At 47.0% G+C, this 18914-nt stretch overlaps 1 protein-coding gene across 6 annotated transcripts in view; it reads right to left on the bottom strand.

Annotated features, from left to right (window-relative positions):
- The window catches only part of LOC125427062 (zinc finger protein 883-like), a 53241-nt gene that overhangs the window by 13278 nt on the left and 21049 nt on the right, over window positions 1-18914 (bottom strand). The window contains exons 2-5 of one of the 6 annotated variants that reach the window (XM_048486050.1): window positions 10047-10609; window positions 8287-8470; window positions 5845-6330; window positions 5526-5640 (exon numbers count right to left, since the gene is read on the bottom strand). In XM_048486050.1, the coding sequence (XP_048342007.1) occupies window positions 5526-5640; window positions 5845-6258 (529 nt within the window). In that variant the 5' untranslated portion in view covers window positions 6259-6330; window positions 8287-8470; window positions 10047-10609. Of the gene's footprint in view, window positions 1-5525; window positions 5641-5844; window positions 6331-8286; window positions 8471-9725; window positions 9943-10046; window positions 10610-11657; window positions 11777-18914 lie in introns of those variants that run through there. The other 5 variants (XM_048486054.1, XM_048486053.1, XM_048486051.1 and 2 more) reach the window with 5 other exon arrangements.

Genomic DNA, 18914 nt, shown 5'->3' with positions numbered 1-18914 from the left:
TCACCACCTTCGTATCTCGGGATAGGTCGGAGGTCAGAAGGTGGGCGAGCATAACCATATCTCGCCCATCTTCTATCATATGACCGCCGCCTACCGTCATATATGCCCCGTCCCATTAATACCGGGATCCCTTGCCCCAAAGAAGGTGCCCCCATTCTTATTCCCTTCTGACCTAACCCCCAGCAAGAAACTATCCACTATAGTGGATTTAGCTCGCCACCAACCAACTACTAAGCAGTTAAACTAATCAGCAATTAGGTTACCGACAACTAACTAAACTATCTAATTACCCTTAGACTAATCTCGACTATGGTTACTGATTAATTAATCTATCACTAACTCCCCTATTTCCAATATTCAGACCATAAGCTAATTTAATAACAACAAGAGGAGCACAAGCAATAGGACAACAGCGCAACAGTGCAGCAATATGGCATAACCCTCTAGTATTGTCAACAATACTTCCACTACGCCAAAGCTTTCCAGAATCTTAAAAAACCGGCTTTCCAGAGTGCCAAAGTCCAGGTTCCTGGAGAAGGCGAGTATGCCAAAACACCCTCTGGTGACCGTGATGCGTGGTCAATGATAAGGGACTGTAGACTACAAAAGGCTAAAAAGACTAGAGATGGCAACCAACTGTGATAGATGAGGCGAATGGTGGTTTGGGGACTCCTGCCACTAGTCACCTCCACTTGATCTTGAAAACGCCACTCTACACCTGGAGATATACCACCAGGTCTTACTGCCTGCACAGTCCCCTCACTACTGGCCAGCCGGGACCTGGCGGGATCCGCACTCCAAGGGATCCTCCAGTTTCAGCCTCAGTAATCGATTTCACAAAGATCACCCACCATCTACAGAGCATCAAAGGCTCCGCATTTGTCCATTGCATCCATGCCACCAGGTATCTCCAGAAAACCCAGAGATCACAATAAGGCCCAGCTGGCCCAATCCGCAACGCTTCAGCTTCCACAGCCACAAAATCAGTTATTAAAGGGCCAGCTACAGCACCACCCAATACGGTCTCCGCCAAACACGTTTCGCTCAGTTCTTCATAGTTGTAAAACTCACGCCGCCGCTCTCTGCTCCGCCACAGTACACAGTACTCTCTACTCCGCCACAGTACACCTGCCAGCAGTACCCCAATAGCACCCAAATAGCACCCCGGAGGCACGGGGAGTCTCTGCCACCGACACCCCAGTCCTGCCGGTAGAAAGTCCAGTCGTCATAGATAGTAGCAGAATTTGGCGGAGGCTGCGAGGGCGAGAACGCCCGGGTCCGTGTCCAAAGCAGGGGGGTCTCTGCCGCCCACGATGGAAGCAGCGGCGTAGGTGGAAGCGGAGGCAGCAGGAGTCGTAAGGGCTGCCGAGCCAGAAGCGCCGAAGCCGGGAGCGCCGGAGAGCAGAAGACAAAAACAGAAGGGAAGCCAAATGCCGCATACCGCTACGCAATTATCGCTTGCCGCAACTTAAATTTGTGCTCACTTCTAGGACTCAGCAACTGAAGGTAAATAAAATCCTATCCCGGGCTTAAAACATTAAAAGGAATTTTAATAAAACCTAGTGCAACGGAACTCCGCTGCTATGCTCTGATGCAATATATACGCGAAGTTCTGTGCTCAACTGTTGTCTGAACCCGAGTTCTCTTTCTTCAGCTGATGAATCTGTATTGCCATAGAATAAAGAACTGAAATGGTTACTTTGTCTGTGGTCTCTATCTGTTCTTCACACAACACTGGCCTCAGCGAGCACGGAAAACTGGTCCAAATAGGGACCTGAAGACGGCAACGGGGCCTCTAGTTCGCTAATTGTAGCAAAAGTGGCAGGGAGGTCAAGACGGAGCGATGTGACTTTGTCCGCAAAGAAACTCATAAATGCCTCACAGCCAATAGCCAAATCTGTCAAGATCTCCGTTTACCAGTCAATTGAAACACTTGTCAGGAAACAAAGATTCCTTTATTGAAGGTAAGATAAGTCCAGTACAGTTCCAAGACGACTCTACTGGTCCCAGCTGAGTTGAAATTCTATAAAGCAATCAGCAAACCCATCCCACACCCACCGTACAATCCACAGCTGGACTACAGACAAAGGTATGCAGCCTTCAAGGCGAGATAAGGAGGCAAGAAGCAACAGAGCAATAATTTCACAGAAAAGCAGATGAATACTTTCACACGGCAGATTCACACAGTTCAGAGCTCCCTGCCCCCAACAACCAGGCCATCCGAACAAAATCAATATTTTTAGAACCATCAGTTAATGAGGAAAGCAACCAAACAATCCAAAACAATCGTGCTGGGCGAGAGCTTGCGGACGCGAGAGAGGAAGAGAAATAATCCCTCTTTGCCCTCTTCATTGCCACCTGATAGGCTTTCATAAACATTCTATAGGATGCTCGCGCAGCCTCACCAAGAGACTTCCTCCACACTCACTCTAGACGTCTGAGCTCCCGCTTCATCCAGCGCAGCTCCTCGGTGTACCAGGGGGCCAGCCGGGAGCGGGGATGCAGAGGATGCCTGGGAGCAACCACCTCGATGGCATCGGAGAGGAATTCCAGTCCTCCACCTGCTCATCAAGGGTGCCAGCGGGTTCAGGGTCCCACAGAGCGTTCAGGAATCCTAAAGGATCCATAAGTCTCTGCAGGCGGGCATAAATCAGCCCTTTGCCTAGACAGGTTTGACACGGCAGGTCCACCTGGACTTTCAGGGCATAATGGTCGGACCATGGCACTCTGTCCACAGAGAATACGACCATGTCAACTCCTGACCAGATCCAAGGTGTGATCGGCCTCATGGGTTGGGCCAGAATTTATCAGAGAGGCCTAGCGTCGCCATGGATGATACTAGGTTCTCTGCTGCTGGAGATGAGGTGGCATTGACATGGACATTGAAGTCATCCAGGACAATAAGTCTAGTGAACCGCAACGCCCAGTCAGTTGCCGCCTCCAGCAGCCGTGGCAGGCCGTCTCCTGGTGCGATAGGCAAGGAAGACAGCCAACCTCTCTGAGGCCATCCACTCTAGGCCAGCACACTCAATACCAGTGATCCTTGGGACAGGAACAGCCCTTAAAGAGATTGAATCCCGGATGAACATTGCCACGCTCCCCGCCCCTGGGTTCGTGATTAGCGAATGCACGTGAAACCTGGAGGCGAGACTTCGCCCAAGGCAACCGTCTCGCCATCATGCACCCAGGTTTTGGTAACACAGGCCAAGTCCATCTGTTGGGCTCCAAGATAATCTCGGAGCGTCGTGGTCTTATTATTAATGGATCTGGCATTGATTAACACCAAGGACAAAGCAGGGAATGCCTGAACCCCACAGATAGGTCGGAGGTCAGAAGGGGGGCGAGTCTTACTGCCTCTCACCCTCCTTCTCTCATATGGCCCCTGCCTACTGTCATATCTACCCCATCCCATCAATACTGGGATCCCCTTCCCCAATACTCCCACCCACATGCCCTCCATGTCCCCTCCCATAACTACAGCCTAGGACAGACCCAACATAATAGTTAACAGCATCAAAGCCTAGCCACTGAACAGACTTCCGTCATGCACTAAAAATCCAAAAAACTAAGCCTAACCACTACAATTATAAATCACCCAGCCTAGCCACTGCACTAATTTATACAGCTAATACCACCAACACTAAAAGCTAAGCCTAACAAATCCAGCTAAATTGGTTAACTATACAATTCATTACCCACTAACTAGCATATCCATATACAATCAGCAGACCCTCATTTAAAACTAATCTACCCTACTCAACTACCCTAACATGCAAATAAGCTAAAAAGGAAATCTAATTAAGAACATAAGAACAAGCCAGCTGGATCAGACCAGAGTCCATCTAGTTTAGCTCTCTGCTACTCACAGTGGCCCACCAGGTGCCTTTGGGAGCTCACATGCAGGAGGGGAAAGCAATGGCCTTCTGTGGCTGTTGCTCCCGATCACCTGGTCTGTTAAGGCATTTGCAATCTCAGATCAAAGAGGATCAAGATTGGTAGCCAAAGATCGACTTCTCCTCCATAAATCTACCCCTTTTAAAGCTAACCAGGTTAGTGGCCATCACCACCTCCTGTGGCAGCATATTCCAAACACCAATCACACGTTGCATGAAGAAGTGTTTCCTTTTATTAGTCCTAATTCTTCCCCCCAGCATTTTCAATGGATGCCCCCTGGTTCTAGTATTGTGAGAGAGAAAAATTTCTCTCTGTCAACATTTTCTACCCCATGCATAATTTTATAGACTTCAATCATATCCCCCCTCAGACGTCTCCTCTCCAAACTAAAGAGTCCCAAACGCCGCAGCCTCTCCTCATAAGGAAGGTGCTCCAGTCCCTCAATCATCCTCATTGCCCTTCTCTGCACTTTTTCTATCTCTTCGATATCCTTTTTGAGATGTGCACTTGTGAACTGAACACAGTACTCCGGCAAGGGCGGTCGCATCTACTGCTTTATATAAGGGCACACAATCCTTGCAGTTTTATTATCAATTCCTTTCCTAATGATCCCCAGCATAGAGTTTGCCTTTTTCACAGCTGCCATGCATTGAGTTGACATTCCCATGGAACTATCAACTAAGACGCCCAAATCCCTTTCCTGGTCTGTGACTGATAGCACTGACCCCTGTAGCATGTATGTGAAGTTTGGATTTTTTGCCCCTATGTGCATCACTTTGCATTTTGCTACACTGAACTGCATTTGCCATTTCTTAGCCCACTCACCTAATTTATCAAGGTCCGCTTGGAGCTCTTCACAATCCTCTGCGGTTCTCATCACCCTGATTGCAACGACGTGGGAGCATCGGACCCTCCAAAAGATTACAGTCCGTACAGCAAGTCCACAGGAGGGCCAGTCGGGGCTACAATCGATGGAAACCCAAGAGCAGCCAAGGTGGTAATAATGGGAACAGTGGCATAGGCGGTAGTGTTACAGATGGAAATGTCTGAGGGAAGTGGGCACCAGCTGCGATGTTGAGGGCCCGAGGAGGGGCACTGACCATGAACTGCGACCACCAGCTCCCCACCTCCTCTAAAGGTCCCAGAACTTAAGTGAGAACGCTGAGGCCTGGCCCTCTCACCGCTTTGAGGCTGTCGTTCCCACTTCAGGTGCCAACCACCATTGACCCGCCACAAGTAAAGTGAAACACCATCTTCATGCACCCCTGTTCCCTGGGCTGTGAAACCTCGCCCCACGTACACACAAAAAGATCTGTAAAACCTTCTGTTGAATTGTGAGAGAGGCTCTGCTTATTCACAAGACTGAAGAGCTTGGCTGAGGTTTCTCTGCCTTTTCTTCAACGCCACCTTGAATCCCCCTAATTAAAAATGGAGTGATGTGAATATTGTCACCCATATGGGGAACCGCTTCCATGAATTTGTCTAATCCCCACTTAAGGGCCTCACACCTGCTGAACAATGAGTGTCACAAGTTGTGTGAAGAAGCATTTCACTTTTTTTCCTGAACAGAACTCTCTACCCATCAAATTCACCGGGAGTTCCAATCCCGTCCTGGAACAAGGAGTCCTTACCACGTGAGAGGGCATTTGGGGCACGTTCCTCGTCATGGGCAGGCTGCCCTTCCTCCAGCGGAGCTCTTTCCCTCTCAGAGAACTTCGTTTCCATCTTCATGGATGGATCCCACCTCTGAAGCTTGTACACAGCTTAGGAGTAGACAGGTAAGCGACGGAATGGAACACACTGAGCAACGCATCCTGCCCCACCTCCCCAGACTCTGCTCCTATCTATTAGCAAGCAGACCTAGCAGGGTTTCTCCTTCAAGCCCTGGGGAATTATTGGTCTGGAGGGGATGAGAAATTCCCTAGGAGAAGTGGAAAGAAAAGCCCTCACCTGCTCTGCCAGTTTCTTCTCCTGGTCTTGACTCAGGAGGAAGCCCTCTGCCAGGGCCACCGCTTGGCAACTGGTCTCCGGACAGCATCCTCTAACCCAGCGCTGCATTTCTCGGGGCAGGATGGTCAGGAACCGCTCCAGGATCAACAGGTCCAGGATCTGCTTCTTGGAGTGCCTCTCTGGCTTCAGCCAGCGGTTGCACAGTCCATGCAGCTGGCTGCAAACTTCTCGGGGCACATCTGCATTGTGATAGCGGAACTGCTGGAAAAGCACTTCCGCATTCAGGGATGCTTGATTCCAGATCTTCGGCACAGCTCTCTCCCAGAAATCAACACCACTCCCAGCTTGCATGGGACGGGGGCCTTTCCTTGCTCTCTTGCAATGCCCCACTCCTTCTGGGTCCTGTCCTTCCATCTCCTTCTTCTACTTGGCAGCCTTTGACTCTGAAAAGATGCCTTTCTCAGTTGGCTACGAAAAAGGCTTCTCCTGGGCAGATGTGGGGCAGAGAGACACAAGCAAAACAAAAGAGAAAGGTGATGCTGATGTACAGGGGACCAAAACAGAAGATGCTACTTTATTTTTAGGGCCTGTCCTAGGTGCTGTGGATGTGTCGGGAGATATGCTCCCCCAATTCCACAGTGGTCTCCTGCTACTATAGGGCACATGCAAATCTCACACTGGCACAGTGGGATTTTGTCGGGGTGTGTGTGTGTGTACGTGGAACCGGGCACCTGCTGGGATGGACAGGAGGTACTGTGGCAATGAGCCCGTCTGAATAGGCAAGATTGCACACTTTAGGTTGGGAAATTACTGGAATTTTGGGACGGAACCAGGGGAGAGCAGGGGATAAAGGCTTCGAAGTCCACCTTCCAAAGGCTACTTTCTCTGTGGAAACGAATCCATTGTAATCCCAGGCTGTCTCCAGGTCCTGCCTGGATACTGGCAATGCCACGAAAGGGAGATGGTAGATGAGGGGGAGCATAAGCCAAAATACTTCCCAGGGCCTTACTGGGTCCTGAGCCCAGGCCTCCTGTGACTGCGCCCTCGTGTTTCTCTCTGTTGTGTTGCTTGGGGGTCTGTCACTCACTTGCCTGGCAAAAAGATGCTCCTCCCACTCAAACTCGAGTGCCTGAGGGAGAACTGGGCCTTCTGGGCCTGGTGGGCAGGAGGCTGATACCAGGAGGCATGGCCTCACCAGCAGGCTCTGCCCCTCTCTTCCTGTCACAGGGGAGCCACCTTGTGATTGGAAGGCGTCAGGGGTGTTTCCACGGATGCTGGTGGTCATGCTGGGCTGTGTGAACCCTGGAAACATGTTCCAGAAACTTTTCTTCTCCTGTGCTGGGCAGGCCTTGGACACCGGTTCGTAGCTCCGCCCCTCAAGCATCAGGGTCTCAGGGTGGGGCTGACTCTAGTGCAGGAAGAAGTTCCCTTCCCCCCGTGCCCATTTTGACTCATCAAAGCCAAAAGAGGCCTGCTGCTTTTTGCAGAGTTCAGATGACCAGCAATGGGACCCCAGTTTCATGCACAGATGTCATAATGCCCCATCTCTGAAGCTACCCTTTTCTCCAGGGGAACTGAGATCTGGAGTCTGGAAATCAGCCGTAATTCCAGGAGAACTCCAGGCCCCACGAGGAACTCGGCAACCCTCTGACTGGACTTTCTTGGGGTCACTTTTACCCCCAGAGTGGCAGGCTCAGCATCAAGGCTTGGCTGACTTCTCTGACCTCAAGAGGCTTTTGTGGGTAAATAAAATGACTATTTTCAGATTCGGGTCTAACAAAGGGCACCTTTTCAATCATTGATCATACCTGAAGATCCGGAGGTGGCAACTCCCATGCAGAATGGGTGTGTGCGAGAAATTGTGTCCCACCATGTTCAGCTCAACAACTCTAAGGTCACTCCAAACAAAGTGCAACTTCCATTTCATTCCAAGAGGGTATCAAATAAATATTTTCAATTAAAAACCTGAGGAAGTTCACATCTTTGTGTGTGGATCTTTACCTTGGCTTTTATGAAAATGTATGCTATGAAAAAATGACAAGCAAAGCTTTTTGTTGTCATGGCTTTCATATAGCCAGATTCAATCCTTCGCTGTTGTGGGCATTCCGCGTAAAAAATGTAGGAAATACCAGAAGTCTGGTAGATCTTGTTCTTAATGTGGGTGCATCTGTGGGTGGCATCTTCAGAGCTGAATCACAGAGAGAAAATGTGTTCCACACTGTAACACACTTCTCTCTGTGATACTGGACTGTGTGTAAAAAACTTCTCTCTGTGATACACCTCTGAAGATTCCAGCCGCAGATGCAGGCGAAACATTAGGAACAAGATCTACCAGACCACGGCCACACAGCCCGCAAAACCCTGAACAACCAAACTTTTTGTTATTGTTGTTGTTCATAAGGCAAAGTACTTTAAGGATAAAAAACAAGAATTGACACATACCAGTTTGGGCCTGTTTTCTTTCTTCTGTCAAGCCAGTCCTATAAAGATGAACAGGCTAGAAGTTCTGATGTTCCTTGGTGTGTCGTCTGTTCTTTCTTTTCAGGGGTAGCTCTCGAATATCAATGTGCAGCTTTATTAAAAGGCTGGAGCCCTTCTGCAGTAACTTCAGGGCCTTCCAATCACTCTGAGAAGAGTCACATAACAAACAATCACAATGGTCACAATACAGATTAATAGCCAATTAATAATCTACACACAATCCTCCTTTTCAATAGTCTGTACAAGAAATTCTCACACCCATGCTATTAATGTATAGCCTTATAACAGAAATCAAATCAAACAAACAAATGTAAATAAATAGGATAAAATCTGGAGTCCTCCTGAGGTAAACGACCGGCAGCTTCAGGCTCGTCAATCACTCTGAAAAATTGTTCTTTTTTTCCCTTAAGAACATAAGAACAAGCCAGCTGGATCAGACCAGAGTCCATCTAGTCCAGCTCTCTGCTACTCGCAGTGGCCCACCAGGTGCCTTTGGGAGCTCACATGCAGGAGGTGAAAGCAATGGCCTTCTGCGGCTGTTGCTCCCAAGCACCTGGTCTGCTAAGGCATGTGCAATCTCAGATCAAGGAGGATCAAGATTGGTAGCCATAAATTGACTTCTCCTCCATAAATCTGTCCAAGCCCCTTTTAAAGCTATCCAGGTTAGTGGCCATCACCACCTCCTGTGGCAGCATATTCCAAACACCAACCACACGTTGCGTGAAGAAGTGTTTCCTTTTATTAGTCCTAATTCTTCCCCCCAGCATTTTCAATGGATGCCCCCTGGTTCTAGTATTGTGAGAAAGAGAGAAAAAATTCTCTCTGTCAACATTTTCTACCCCATGCATAATTTTATAGACTTCAATCATATCCCCCCTCAGCCGTCCCCTCACCCTTCTATGGAGTACCCCAAACCTTTAAGCCCCACCCCGCCCCAGTGCAAGAGTGGCAGAAGGACAGTAAGAGTCCTTGCTGTGTGTGTTGGGGGAAGGGAGGGGGGAGCCAGTCTTTTTAGGAGGCGATCCTGAAAAACAATCATTTGGCAGAGCTGGTTTGGAGACCAAGGGGAAGAGCCTGGAAAAGCTCATGAAGCCCTGGATTGGGGGAGGGCTGTTAGGGTCAGGGGGTGCCCACTGTCTCCGTGCCCCTTCCTATTTTGTCTTTTCTCCCTTCCCCTTAAATAACGCTCCATAGATTTGTTTCTTCTATGGCTCCTGGAAGGTGAGAAGCACACTCAGGCCCTACTGATGGGGTGGTTTGGGTTGGGGAATCCTTTTCTTCCAGTTCCCAAACACTTCTGCATACCTACGTGTTTTCCCCCCACCCCCAACAGACAGACAAACCTATTTAGAAGCCCTACATAGAGGAATTGGACCAAAAAGAATATAAAAATGCTGTACCTCGGTTGAAGTTGGGTGTAGAAGGGGACTGGGGAGAAGTTGGATGAAGATGAATTTAAAAGGATCCGTATGAAATCATATGATTTTTTACAAAAGAACGCCCCAAAGGAAAGTCATTATATCTTGGCAACAATACAGTCTGTATCCAATGGTGTAAACCACAACCAAGTGTGTAATTTTAACCACAGTGTGAAATAAACAATTTCATAAAGAATAGTTTATATACAGAATTTCATACATTTATCATCAATTTAGAAATAAGTACATGAATGTACAAGATCGCGTTTCATACATCAGGAGAGACCCCCACTTCATACACACCCAGGGGAGTAGAAAAGCAACCTGCAACTCAGAGGACCAGGAGTTCACCAGGGAGAAGAAGAAAGGGGATTTGGGGAGGGGAGGCCTCTCCCTCAGTTTCCCAAAGAGCAAAGGAGGCGGCTGCATTGCTTGGCACCCTGAGCAGGAAGGAACGAAAGACCCGCTGGGACCAAATCATGCATCACTGGATCACTCCAGATTCACTGTCAAATTATATATCATGTCCGTTGCTACACACTAAGAGCCAAAAACTGGACTGCCTGCCTGGCTCAAGGGAGAAGGTGGGAGATTCCAGCCCTGAAATTGACAACTGCAAATGCTATTTCCCATCACAGAACATTCCCTGCACGTGGAAAGCTAGCACTGCAAGGAGAAGCTGTCTCTGCTTGTATGAATCAGGTCAGAGACTGATGTCTCCGAGGTGTGCCGAGTGGCGGTCTTCAATCCTTTCTTCAGCACCTGGCACAGCTGAACCTGAAGAGATCTTTCCGCTCTGGTTCATAATCTCAGGGAACCGGGAGCGACCCCCACTTCACGCACACCCAGGGGAGTAGAAGAGCAACCTGCAATTCAGAGGACCAGGATTTCACCAGGGATGAGAAGAAAGAGGATTGGAGGGGGGGGCACCCTCATTTTCCCAAAGAGCAAAGGAGGCGGCTGCATTGCTTGGCACCCGGAGGGGGGAGGAAGGAAAGGCCTGCTGTGACCAGGCTGCCTAGAAGTAGGGGGGTCAAAGGGGAATGGGGTGGGCTCCCCAAACCTCCTGCCTCTCCTCAGTTTCTTCACCCATCAGCCGCCCTCTCCCAGTCTAAAAGTGTAGCCAAAAGGTCCTGTCCCTCCTGTTCCTGGGTTCTCTTGCAGTGGCTCATGCATCTCCCTGGCTCCTTCCCCTTTCTGGAGGGGGGGGGGCTGGTAAGCCAAGCTTCTTGAACAAAGTGGCTCTTTCGGGATCAAGAAGGGTTGTGTGAAGTGGGGGGGAGGGAAGGGGGCTCTTCTCCCCATTCATTGCTTCCCCCATTCCGTTCTCTATGCTTTGGGCTTTGCCTAGAAGATCCTGGCCCTGCACTGCACCCTCCCCCCCACCCCTCCTCAAGTCCTCACTGCGAGGTCTTCAGCCCCAAATGGAGGGCCCCCTTTTGCCCCCCCCCCCTCTCGTGGCTCTGCCCTTCTGGATGTGGGGATGGAGACTCTCCGAATGCCCCTCATTTGCACGTGCACTGAGTGCCCCAGAGGAAAGCCAGGACTGGGGGGTCCCCACGGCTCATTCCCCTCCCTGGAGGGGCAATATCCTTCCTCCCGCTGGCCCCTAAGAGTAGCCCCCGGGGGGGGGGTCTGACCCTAAGCAACCCCTCCCCCCACTCCAGCCCCCTCTTCCCGCCGCCTTTCCTCCACCCACCCCCCCGCCCAATTAACTCCCCCCTGCAAATGTCAGCCCCTCGCGAGACCCCCGCAGTGCAGAGAAGGGGCTGCATTTCACCCCCCTCCCCCTGGTCATTGCAGAGGGTTGCCTTTCCCGGATCGGGGCCGCCTGACCTGACCACCCCCCCTTCCACCTCCCCCCACCCCCACGTTTCCCACCCACCCCCCACCCCCCCACCCCCCTTGACTCACCCCGAAAGGGCTGCAAAGGCCGTTTCTCCGTATCCGAAGGAAGGACGGAAATGGCGTCACGTCCCCTTCCCTGGCGGCCTCTCTAGGATTGCGGGCTCTGTGGCTTTCCTTTTTCATGGGGCGGGGGGAGCATCCCCCAAAGCATCGCCCCCCTCCGTTGTGAGTCCAAGTGTAACCCCCCCAGTGCCCTGGAGCTCTGGATTGGCTCCAGAATGGGCTGGACCTTGTGCAAGGGGTGGAGGACTCCTGGAGCAGCAGAGAGGCTGAAAGAGCCTCTCTCTTTGCAGAAGAAGCAAGGCTACCAGACTCGGACCTTGATTTCTATAAGCCCTTAACACCTTGTTAAGGTAATTTCAATATTGTTGGGAACTACTGGGAAGGGAGTTGTTTGTTTTTGCTATGTTGTAAATGTTGGAGTTTATTGTTTCCAGGGTTTTCTTTTGTAGCTGTAAATGGGTGAGAGTTCTCCTGGAAACCTTTCATCATGTTGCAACCTGTTCATCAAGCCCTTGGAGTCTTCAGGAGCCAGCCCACTTGCAAAGAAGAATTGGACTTGGCAATATCAGTAGACTGTAAATAGAAGGACTTGAAATGCAACCTGAACAGGACCTTGAATTGTAACGTTAAATGTTGATGTTTTAAAAGTGTAAATTGTACAGGAAAGTAAACCATTTTGTTGTTTAAAAATTGTTGTTGCAACTCATTCCAAGTACTGCCCCACAGAACCCACAAGCTGAGGTTACACAAGCACAGCCTCCTCCCCCCCCCCTTTGCAAAAGGGGCTTTATGTTGCTTGGGGGAGGAAGAGCCAGATCATGAGGGGCAGAGAAAGGGGGGAGGGCAGAAATCAGGAGTCAGGGCAAGTTGGCCCCCTCCAGCCCATTCACCAGACCGACAGTGGTTTATCCCACAACGTTTATTCCACATTCCCCAGTTGTGTGTGTGTGTATACATACACATACACACCTGGGGAATGTGGATTAAACGTTGCTTTCCTACCATCATATCCTCTGGAGATGCCAGCCACAGACGCCCACAACATTCCCTTCGTCTGCCAAGCTTTTCACTCTATCAAAAGAAGATATGAGATCAGCCTGGCTTGACTTGTTCTTCAGAAACCCATTCTGACCTTCTGTGATCACAGGCTTGCCTTCTCTGGCAGACGGACCGCCTGTCTAATGATCCCGCTTCAAACTACAGGCTGGCCAGGCTCGGCTTTGTGCTGCTGGCTCCCCTCTCAAAGCTCCACCTGTGAAGCCAGGCGGACTTCCAGTACCAATCTGGATACAGTTCAACGCTGGGCTCTACCTGGCTGGGTCCAGCTTTAAACTGCAGCCTCTGCCAAGCACTTGCAGGTTAATGCTGGACCTGGCCACGGAGCAGGGAGGAGGGGAAGAGCGGCTTTCAGTGCTTGCCCTAGGCACCGTTTTCCATCAATATGCCCCTGCTACATCGAGGCCATTTCATCTCTTGTTCCTCAGTTCCTTGGGGGTTGGAAATTGAGGGTGGAGAACACACACACACACACACACACCCCGCACCCTGGGTGGATAAATAGAAAACCTCGTGGTTGGGAAGAAACGAATTCCAAGTCTTCTTTTGAGACAGAGGGGCTTTTCCCACTACAGAAGGGAGCTAAGGTCGACACGGTTCCCTTCAGTGGAGGGCGATTCCAGGCTGTCCCCACAGCAACTGAGTTGGCCCCCTGGAACCGAGCTAAGTGGGCGGGATCATCTTGGTGCCTGTTTCACTCCTTGATCGTGATTGGCGCTTGTGTTACGGCGGGAAATGGGAGCGTTCTTTTTTTTTTTTACCGTTTTTACAGTTTACAGTTACATGGGCTTTCGCCCACTACTGGCTATCTCCCCCGCTTCTGGCGCACATGCCAGCAAAAAAAAAGCTGGCTCGTGATTGGTTGAACGGATGAGGTGTCGTTTCGATGCTTCCCCACTTCGAAGCAGTATCGACCTTGTTCTGGCAGAAAAGTGTAGTTCATAAGGATGTCGCAGTTCTGAGGGGGGGGGGGGGGCCTGAGACAAAACAATGTCGAGCTCGGTGGCAGTGGGGATTCACTGAGGCGAACCTAGGTAGAAACCAGTACAACTCTGTCAGTGGGGAAAGCCCCAGAGGGAGCCAACTTCAGATCTCTGCTCTAATGCAGTTCACTGATTAATGTTGGGCTCTCTCTTTCAGTTCCGCCTACCTTGCAGAGTTGTTGCTCTGAGCTCATTGGAGGAAGCACGGGCTTCAAAGGTGTCCAAAGGTTCCGGTTCCGGCAGCTGTGAGTAACACGCGTCTGTAAAAGCTCTTGCCGCCTTCCTTATCTACTGTTTTAATGATGACATTTTAATGGAGACAAATTAGAAGAGGATATATATTTTCTTACTTTTTTAAACTCTATTTTAAAGGACTTTGAGGATTTAAGAAGGAAGTTAAAATAAATTTTATTACTTTTATTACTTCAACTTTTTAACTACAGAAGTTTCAAGTTACAAACTCTCTCATTTGCAATGTTTTAACAACCCTCACAACTCCAAACTACAGATATTTATTCATCTTGACCTTGAAAATTGAAAACATAGTGATAGCAAAATGGGAATTAGTAAAGACACACAGGCACCGGCCCTCCAACCTATCTCTTTCTAACCGAGTCAAAAAAGCTTCTAAACAAACCAAGTTGGATCATTATTGGGCAAATGATGTAAATCATTATTAGAAAACAGCCTCCTGTGGACAATATATACCTTTAGTAAATAGATATGAGGCCCTCAGCTCTGGATCTGAATCTAAACCCGGATATGCTCTAGCAAAGCTGAGCCCTTTGGCTGGAGATAAACAAATCTAGCTATCATTTGGTTGTAACACACATCACGCCAAGCGGCTCCCTCTGAATCTCAGGGGTCATGTCCAGAAAGGAAACTCAGATGAGAAAGTGAATTATTCCAGCTGGCCTCAGATGTGGGAGAAACCGATAAACTCTTCTTCCTTGCTGAAACTTTATGGCAGAAGAGAGGCTCTTCTCTTAAAGTCCTTAAACCTCATATTAAAAAAAAATCTTTGCAACGTTATCACAGACTATATAACTTGTTTAGCCTCCTCTTGGAATGATAAACGAAGCTCTTTTGTAAAGGGAAACCACCCCCTTCAAAGAGATATGTCTTTAGTACTTCAGTAAAAGACCTGCAAATAGCAATCCTGGATAGGAAAACACAGACATAATTACAATAAATGGCTATCAAATTTATGGCAAATAAAGACTCTATTAGCAGTCTGCTGCATATTCCTAAGCAAGCCGCGCCAGTTTTGGAATACAGGATTCTCTCCTGACTGCAAACACTATCGTCAGTTAGTAGTAAAGTTCACAAACACAGGAGATAATTCAACTCTATTGCTGCAGAAATCAGGTATCTTCAGCCTAATAAAATATGGATCTTTTGTTTTACTAGAGTTTTTAAGCGACACTTATAGGAATGTAAATTGATTTGAAGGCGGCAAGTACTAATGTCAACCTGCCTGCAAACAAGAAACAAACGCCTGCGCAAAAAGAAATCTGCCAGAAATTAACTGCTATAAATTGGAAGCAGATGGAGGAAGGAGTAATAGAATTTTTAAAGCCACCAAGTATAAAACTTAGGATTGAAGAACCAGTAACAACTCATGGAAACATAAAGTCTAACAGGCTAATGTAGATCAAAATCGTCCAACATCATATGGGAAATGATGGGGAGAAAGGCAATTAAAGAGAGTTTGATTATTAAACATACTCAAGACTACCTTATTAATCGCGTGCTATGGACGTGTGTGGCTTACTTCCTAACCGGAGCGGAGGACTGTAGGCACACTCTGGATCAATTGAGGAAACTAACCTTGGATATCATTGGAAACACACCAAGTACATACAGGGAGGTTGAGATGGACTCGGCGAGGCAATGTAACAAGGCGTATTAGAGGGCTCAATGCTCTTGATTGACCCCTGGCAAATCTTGGGCCAAAAGAATTGGAAGAAGTGGTCCTCAAGCCATCTACAGCTCCTGCTAAAAAATTCCAATGTTTCAGAAGTACCAAACGATGACAACGACTAATTCTCTCTTTAAGAAAATGATTTATTAGAGGGTTCTAATTTTTTCATGATGAATGATCATACAAAAGTGGGTTAAAAGATTCCTGAAGAGTTCACTTATAAAACTATCTTAAATCCCATGGATCTACAAGGCACTCCAACGGACTATTACTGCAATGTAGACTTTATTCCTGTTATGCCAGCATTCCCATCCATTCGGCTGACAATGCCAACAAATCCCTTAAGTAGAAGAACAGCCATCTATCACTCCTAGAACTCTGCTCCCCAATGTTCAGATTTCCTAGGACTTGGTTGGAAACAATACTAAAGACCTTATCTGTGGAACTCACTTAGGGAAGCAGCAAATGGATGCGTGAAAAATCTTGAAAATGAATATTGAAACAATGCCGGTAGAGGACTGATTGATAATTCCCCCACCAATCGTGCAAAGCGATGATTTCTTGGAATATTGGCTGGGTGGGATAAGAAGTTGAACATTGCCAAAGCTCTTTAAAGATTACTTGAAAGGATTTGCAGTTATTTTAATTCAGGAGTCTTGGTGTTCACAGATGATTCATTTTCCAGGATACAAGGCCTTTTGCCTTCCAGCCACAACTGGGACAAAAACTTGGGCCGCTTTTCAGGAGGCATTTACTTCTACTCCTGATCTCCTCAATCTGTTAAATCTAAAGCTCTTAATAGCTCCGTCCCCATTAGGCTCATAGGGCAACTTGGGTTAAATTGGGCCTCCATCCTTATGTGATAGTGAATATATATCTACCTTCCTACCAACAAAAAACAACCTTTGGACAAAAAAACTGGGGTAGATTGATTGACTCATTTACAGAATCTTGGAAAGAAACTTCCCAGATACTAATATAATTATTGCAGGGATGCAATGCAAGAGTGGGGGTAATCAATTTTCCTTAACAGTTATTATTAATGGAAGGATTCGATCAAGAACTTATCCAAACGTTACTTACTTCCCATCTGAGAAAACCTGAGGGATAAGATTACAAACCTAGCTGTAGGTATCCATCTAGCAAAATGGCCCTTTGTAACAAATAAAATATGGTTAAATGGGACTAAACAAATTTAAAATGCCACGGATCTTTGAGCATTTGTCTCTAAACAAGGGTGCAGTGTAATTGGATTATTTTTTGATCCCCCCAGGTTTACTCCAGCATATTGAGAGGATTTTGAAGCTTGGGAATTCATTTCTTAAGTGACCATCTCCCTATTATCCTTACTCTTAACTATTATTCTCCCTCGCCGGAGATAAATTTGAATACAAGTCAAGTTGATTCCATAGGAAAATAACTTTGGTCAAGTATTATTGATCATGAAAATGACAATTTTTCTGCACTCCCCTACAATACAAGCAAAATAAACAGGATGATTATGAATGCTAAATCACCTCTCTGAGGGGGGTGTAAAACTTATATAACCAAATACAACAGGAAATTACTTAATCATTTTGCACATACTTATCAGTAGTAGGTAAACATCTCCTCAAAACAGACCAAGAACCTGGTTTGATAAAGAAATCTATAGAAATAAATAAACAAATAAGTGCTACTTTATAACCTAGGATATTCCACAGAATAGGGACCCCAGGTTATACAAATTCCATTTAACATCCTTGAAAAACAATCTAAATAACTTCTTGATAAAGATAAAATCACAACAAAATCTAGAGGCATGAATGGGAATCGCCTATTTCGGCCTTGAATTCCAAAGCGACCCTAAACAATTTTGGAGATGTGTTAATGTAAATCCCTCTTGTTGAAACAGGCCCCTCAATATTGTATCTCTCCGGAAACATGGTTTGCCTACTTTAACCAAGTATTTAATGATAGCAGCATGACCAACGAGTGCAGACATCAATCCAGAAAACATCCCACACTGGGTCACTTGTATCTCCTCAAGAGATAAATTTCCTAATAAAAGATCTTGAAATATGGCAACCTCCAGTGCCCTGATTTAATTACTTCTTGGAACTGGATTAAATCCAACATAAGCTGGTGGTCATAACTCCTGTCTTCTTTTGTTTCTACCCAGGTAAAATTCAACAGGAAAAATACCAAAAAACATGGCTCAAAAAATGCCATACTAGTTCCAATCTATAAACAAGGTGACTCTATCAGGGACCCTGTTTAACTATCTTCCATCAGCCTGTTTGTTCTGTAGTGGGCAAATTATATTGTAAGTGTTTCTCCACCTTAAATCTAAACAGGTGGATTCAAGAGCAAGAGGTCATAGGATTACCAACAAATAGGTTTTTTTCCAAAGGAAAATCTACTTCTATGACCACGCAATAGTCCTGGCCCAATCCTTGCCCAAAAAAACAGTTAAAACAATCGTATCAGGCAAGTTCTATGTTGCTTTTAGACTTTAAAAAGCCTTTGATTCACTCATCTAGAGACTTGTTAAGCATGGAAGAAAATGGAGGATTTGAACATCGGAATTCCTCAGATCGTTTTTTTTTAATCAGGCAATTTCTACTGCACCAACACCTCTTGCCGGGTAAAATGCACCCAGAGGGCATTGACTCAATAATCATCTTGGCAAGCAACAGTAAGGGTGAAACAGGGTGTATAATTGTTCTCAATCTTGTTTAACATACATACTTCTATAGGGACTTCACCACTGAACTCTGGGGATATTGATGGACACAGCCCCAAACTGGGAAATACACATTTTACCGGCGCTTCTTTATGCAGATGATACTATTATAATGTCATACACTCAGGGTAGGCCTGTTACGTGCCTCAATGAACAGAGATGCTACAGTTACTGTAAATTAAACAAGCTGGAACTTAACTTTGATAAATCAAAAGTTATGGTGTTTGCCAGATCATGGAAAAAACAACCCTGGGAAAGTAGCGACAAAAAAGAAATTGAACAAGTCAAGAAATACAAATACTTAGGGTATTTTGTTCACTTATCCGGCAATCTTTTCTTGGACAGCCCATGTCAAAACGGCATCAAAGTAAAAGCCACTTCCAACTGTAAACGCTTTTAAAGCGAATTTCTTTTACACCAAAGGACACCAATACATTCCAGCAGTAATCAAGGCATTCAATGCAAAAGTAGTTCCAAGCAGCTACTCTATGGCTTTCCAGTCCTTTTCTTAGCCCAAAACACGCAGTCTAAACACTCCTACACTCTTAAATTTCTGCATAGGGATTATGGGT

Source organism: Sphaerodactylus townsendi, linkage group LG02 (assembly GCF_021028975.2).
Source record: "Sphaerodactylus townsendi isolate TG3544 linkage group LG02, MPM_Stown_v2.3, whole genome shotgun sequence".
In the NCBI taxonomy this organism is placed as follows: Eukaryota; Metazoa; Chordata; class Lepidosauria; order Squamata; family Sphaerodactylidae; genus Sphaerodactylus; species Sphaerodactylus townsendi.
Note: the sequence above shows the minus strand (reverse complement) of the source record. Positions and strands in the feature narration are given on the sequence as shown.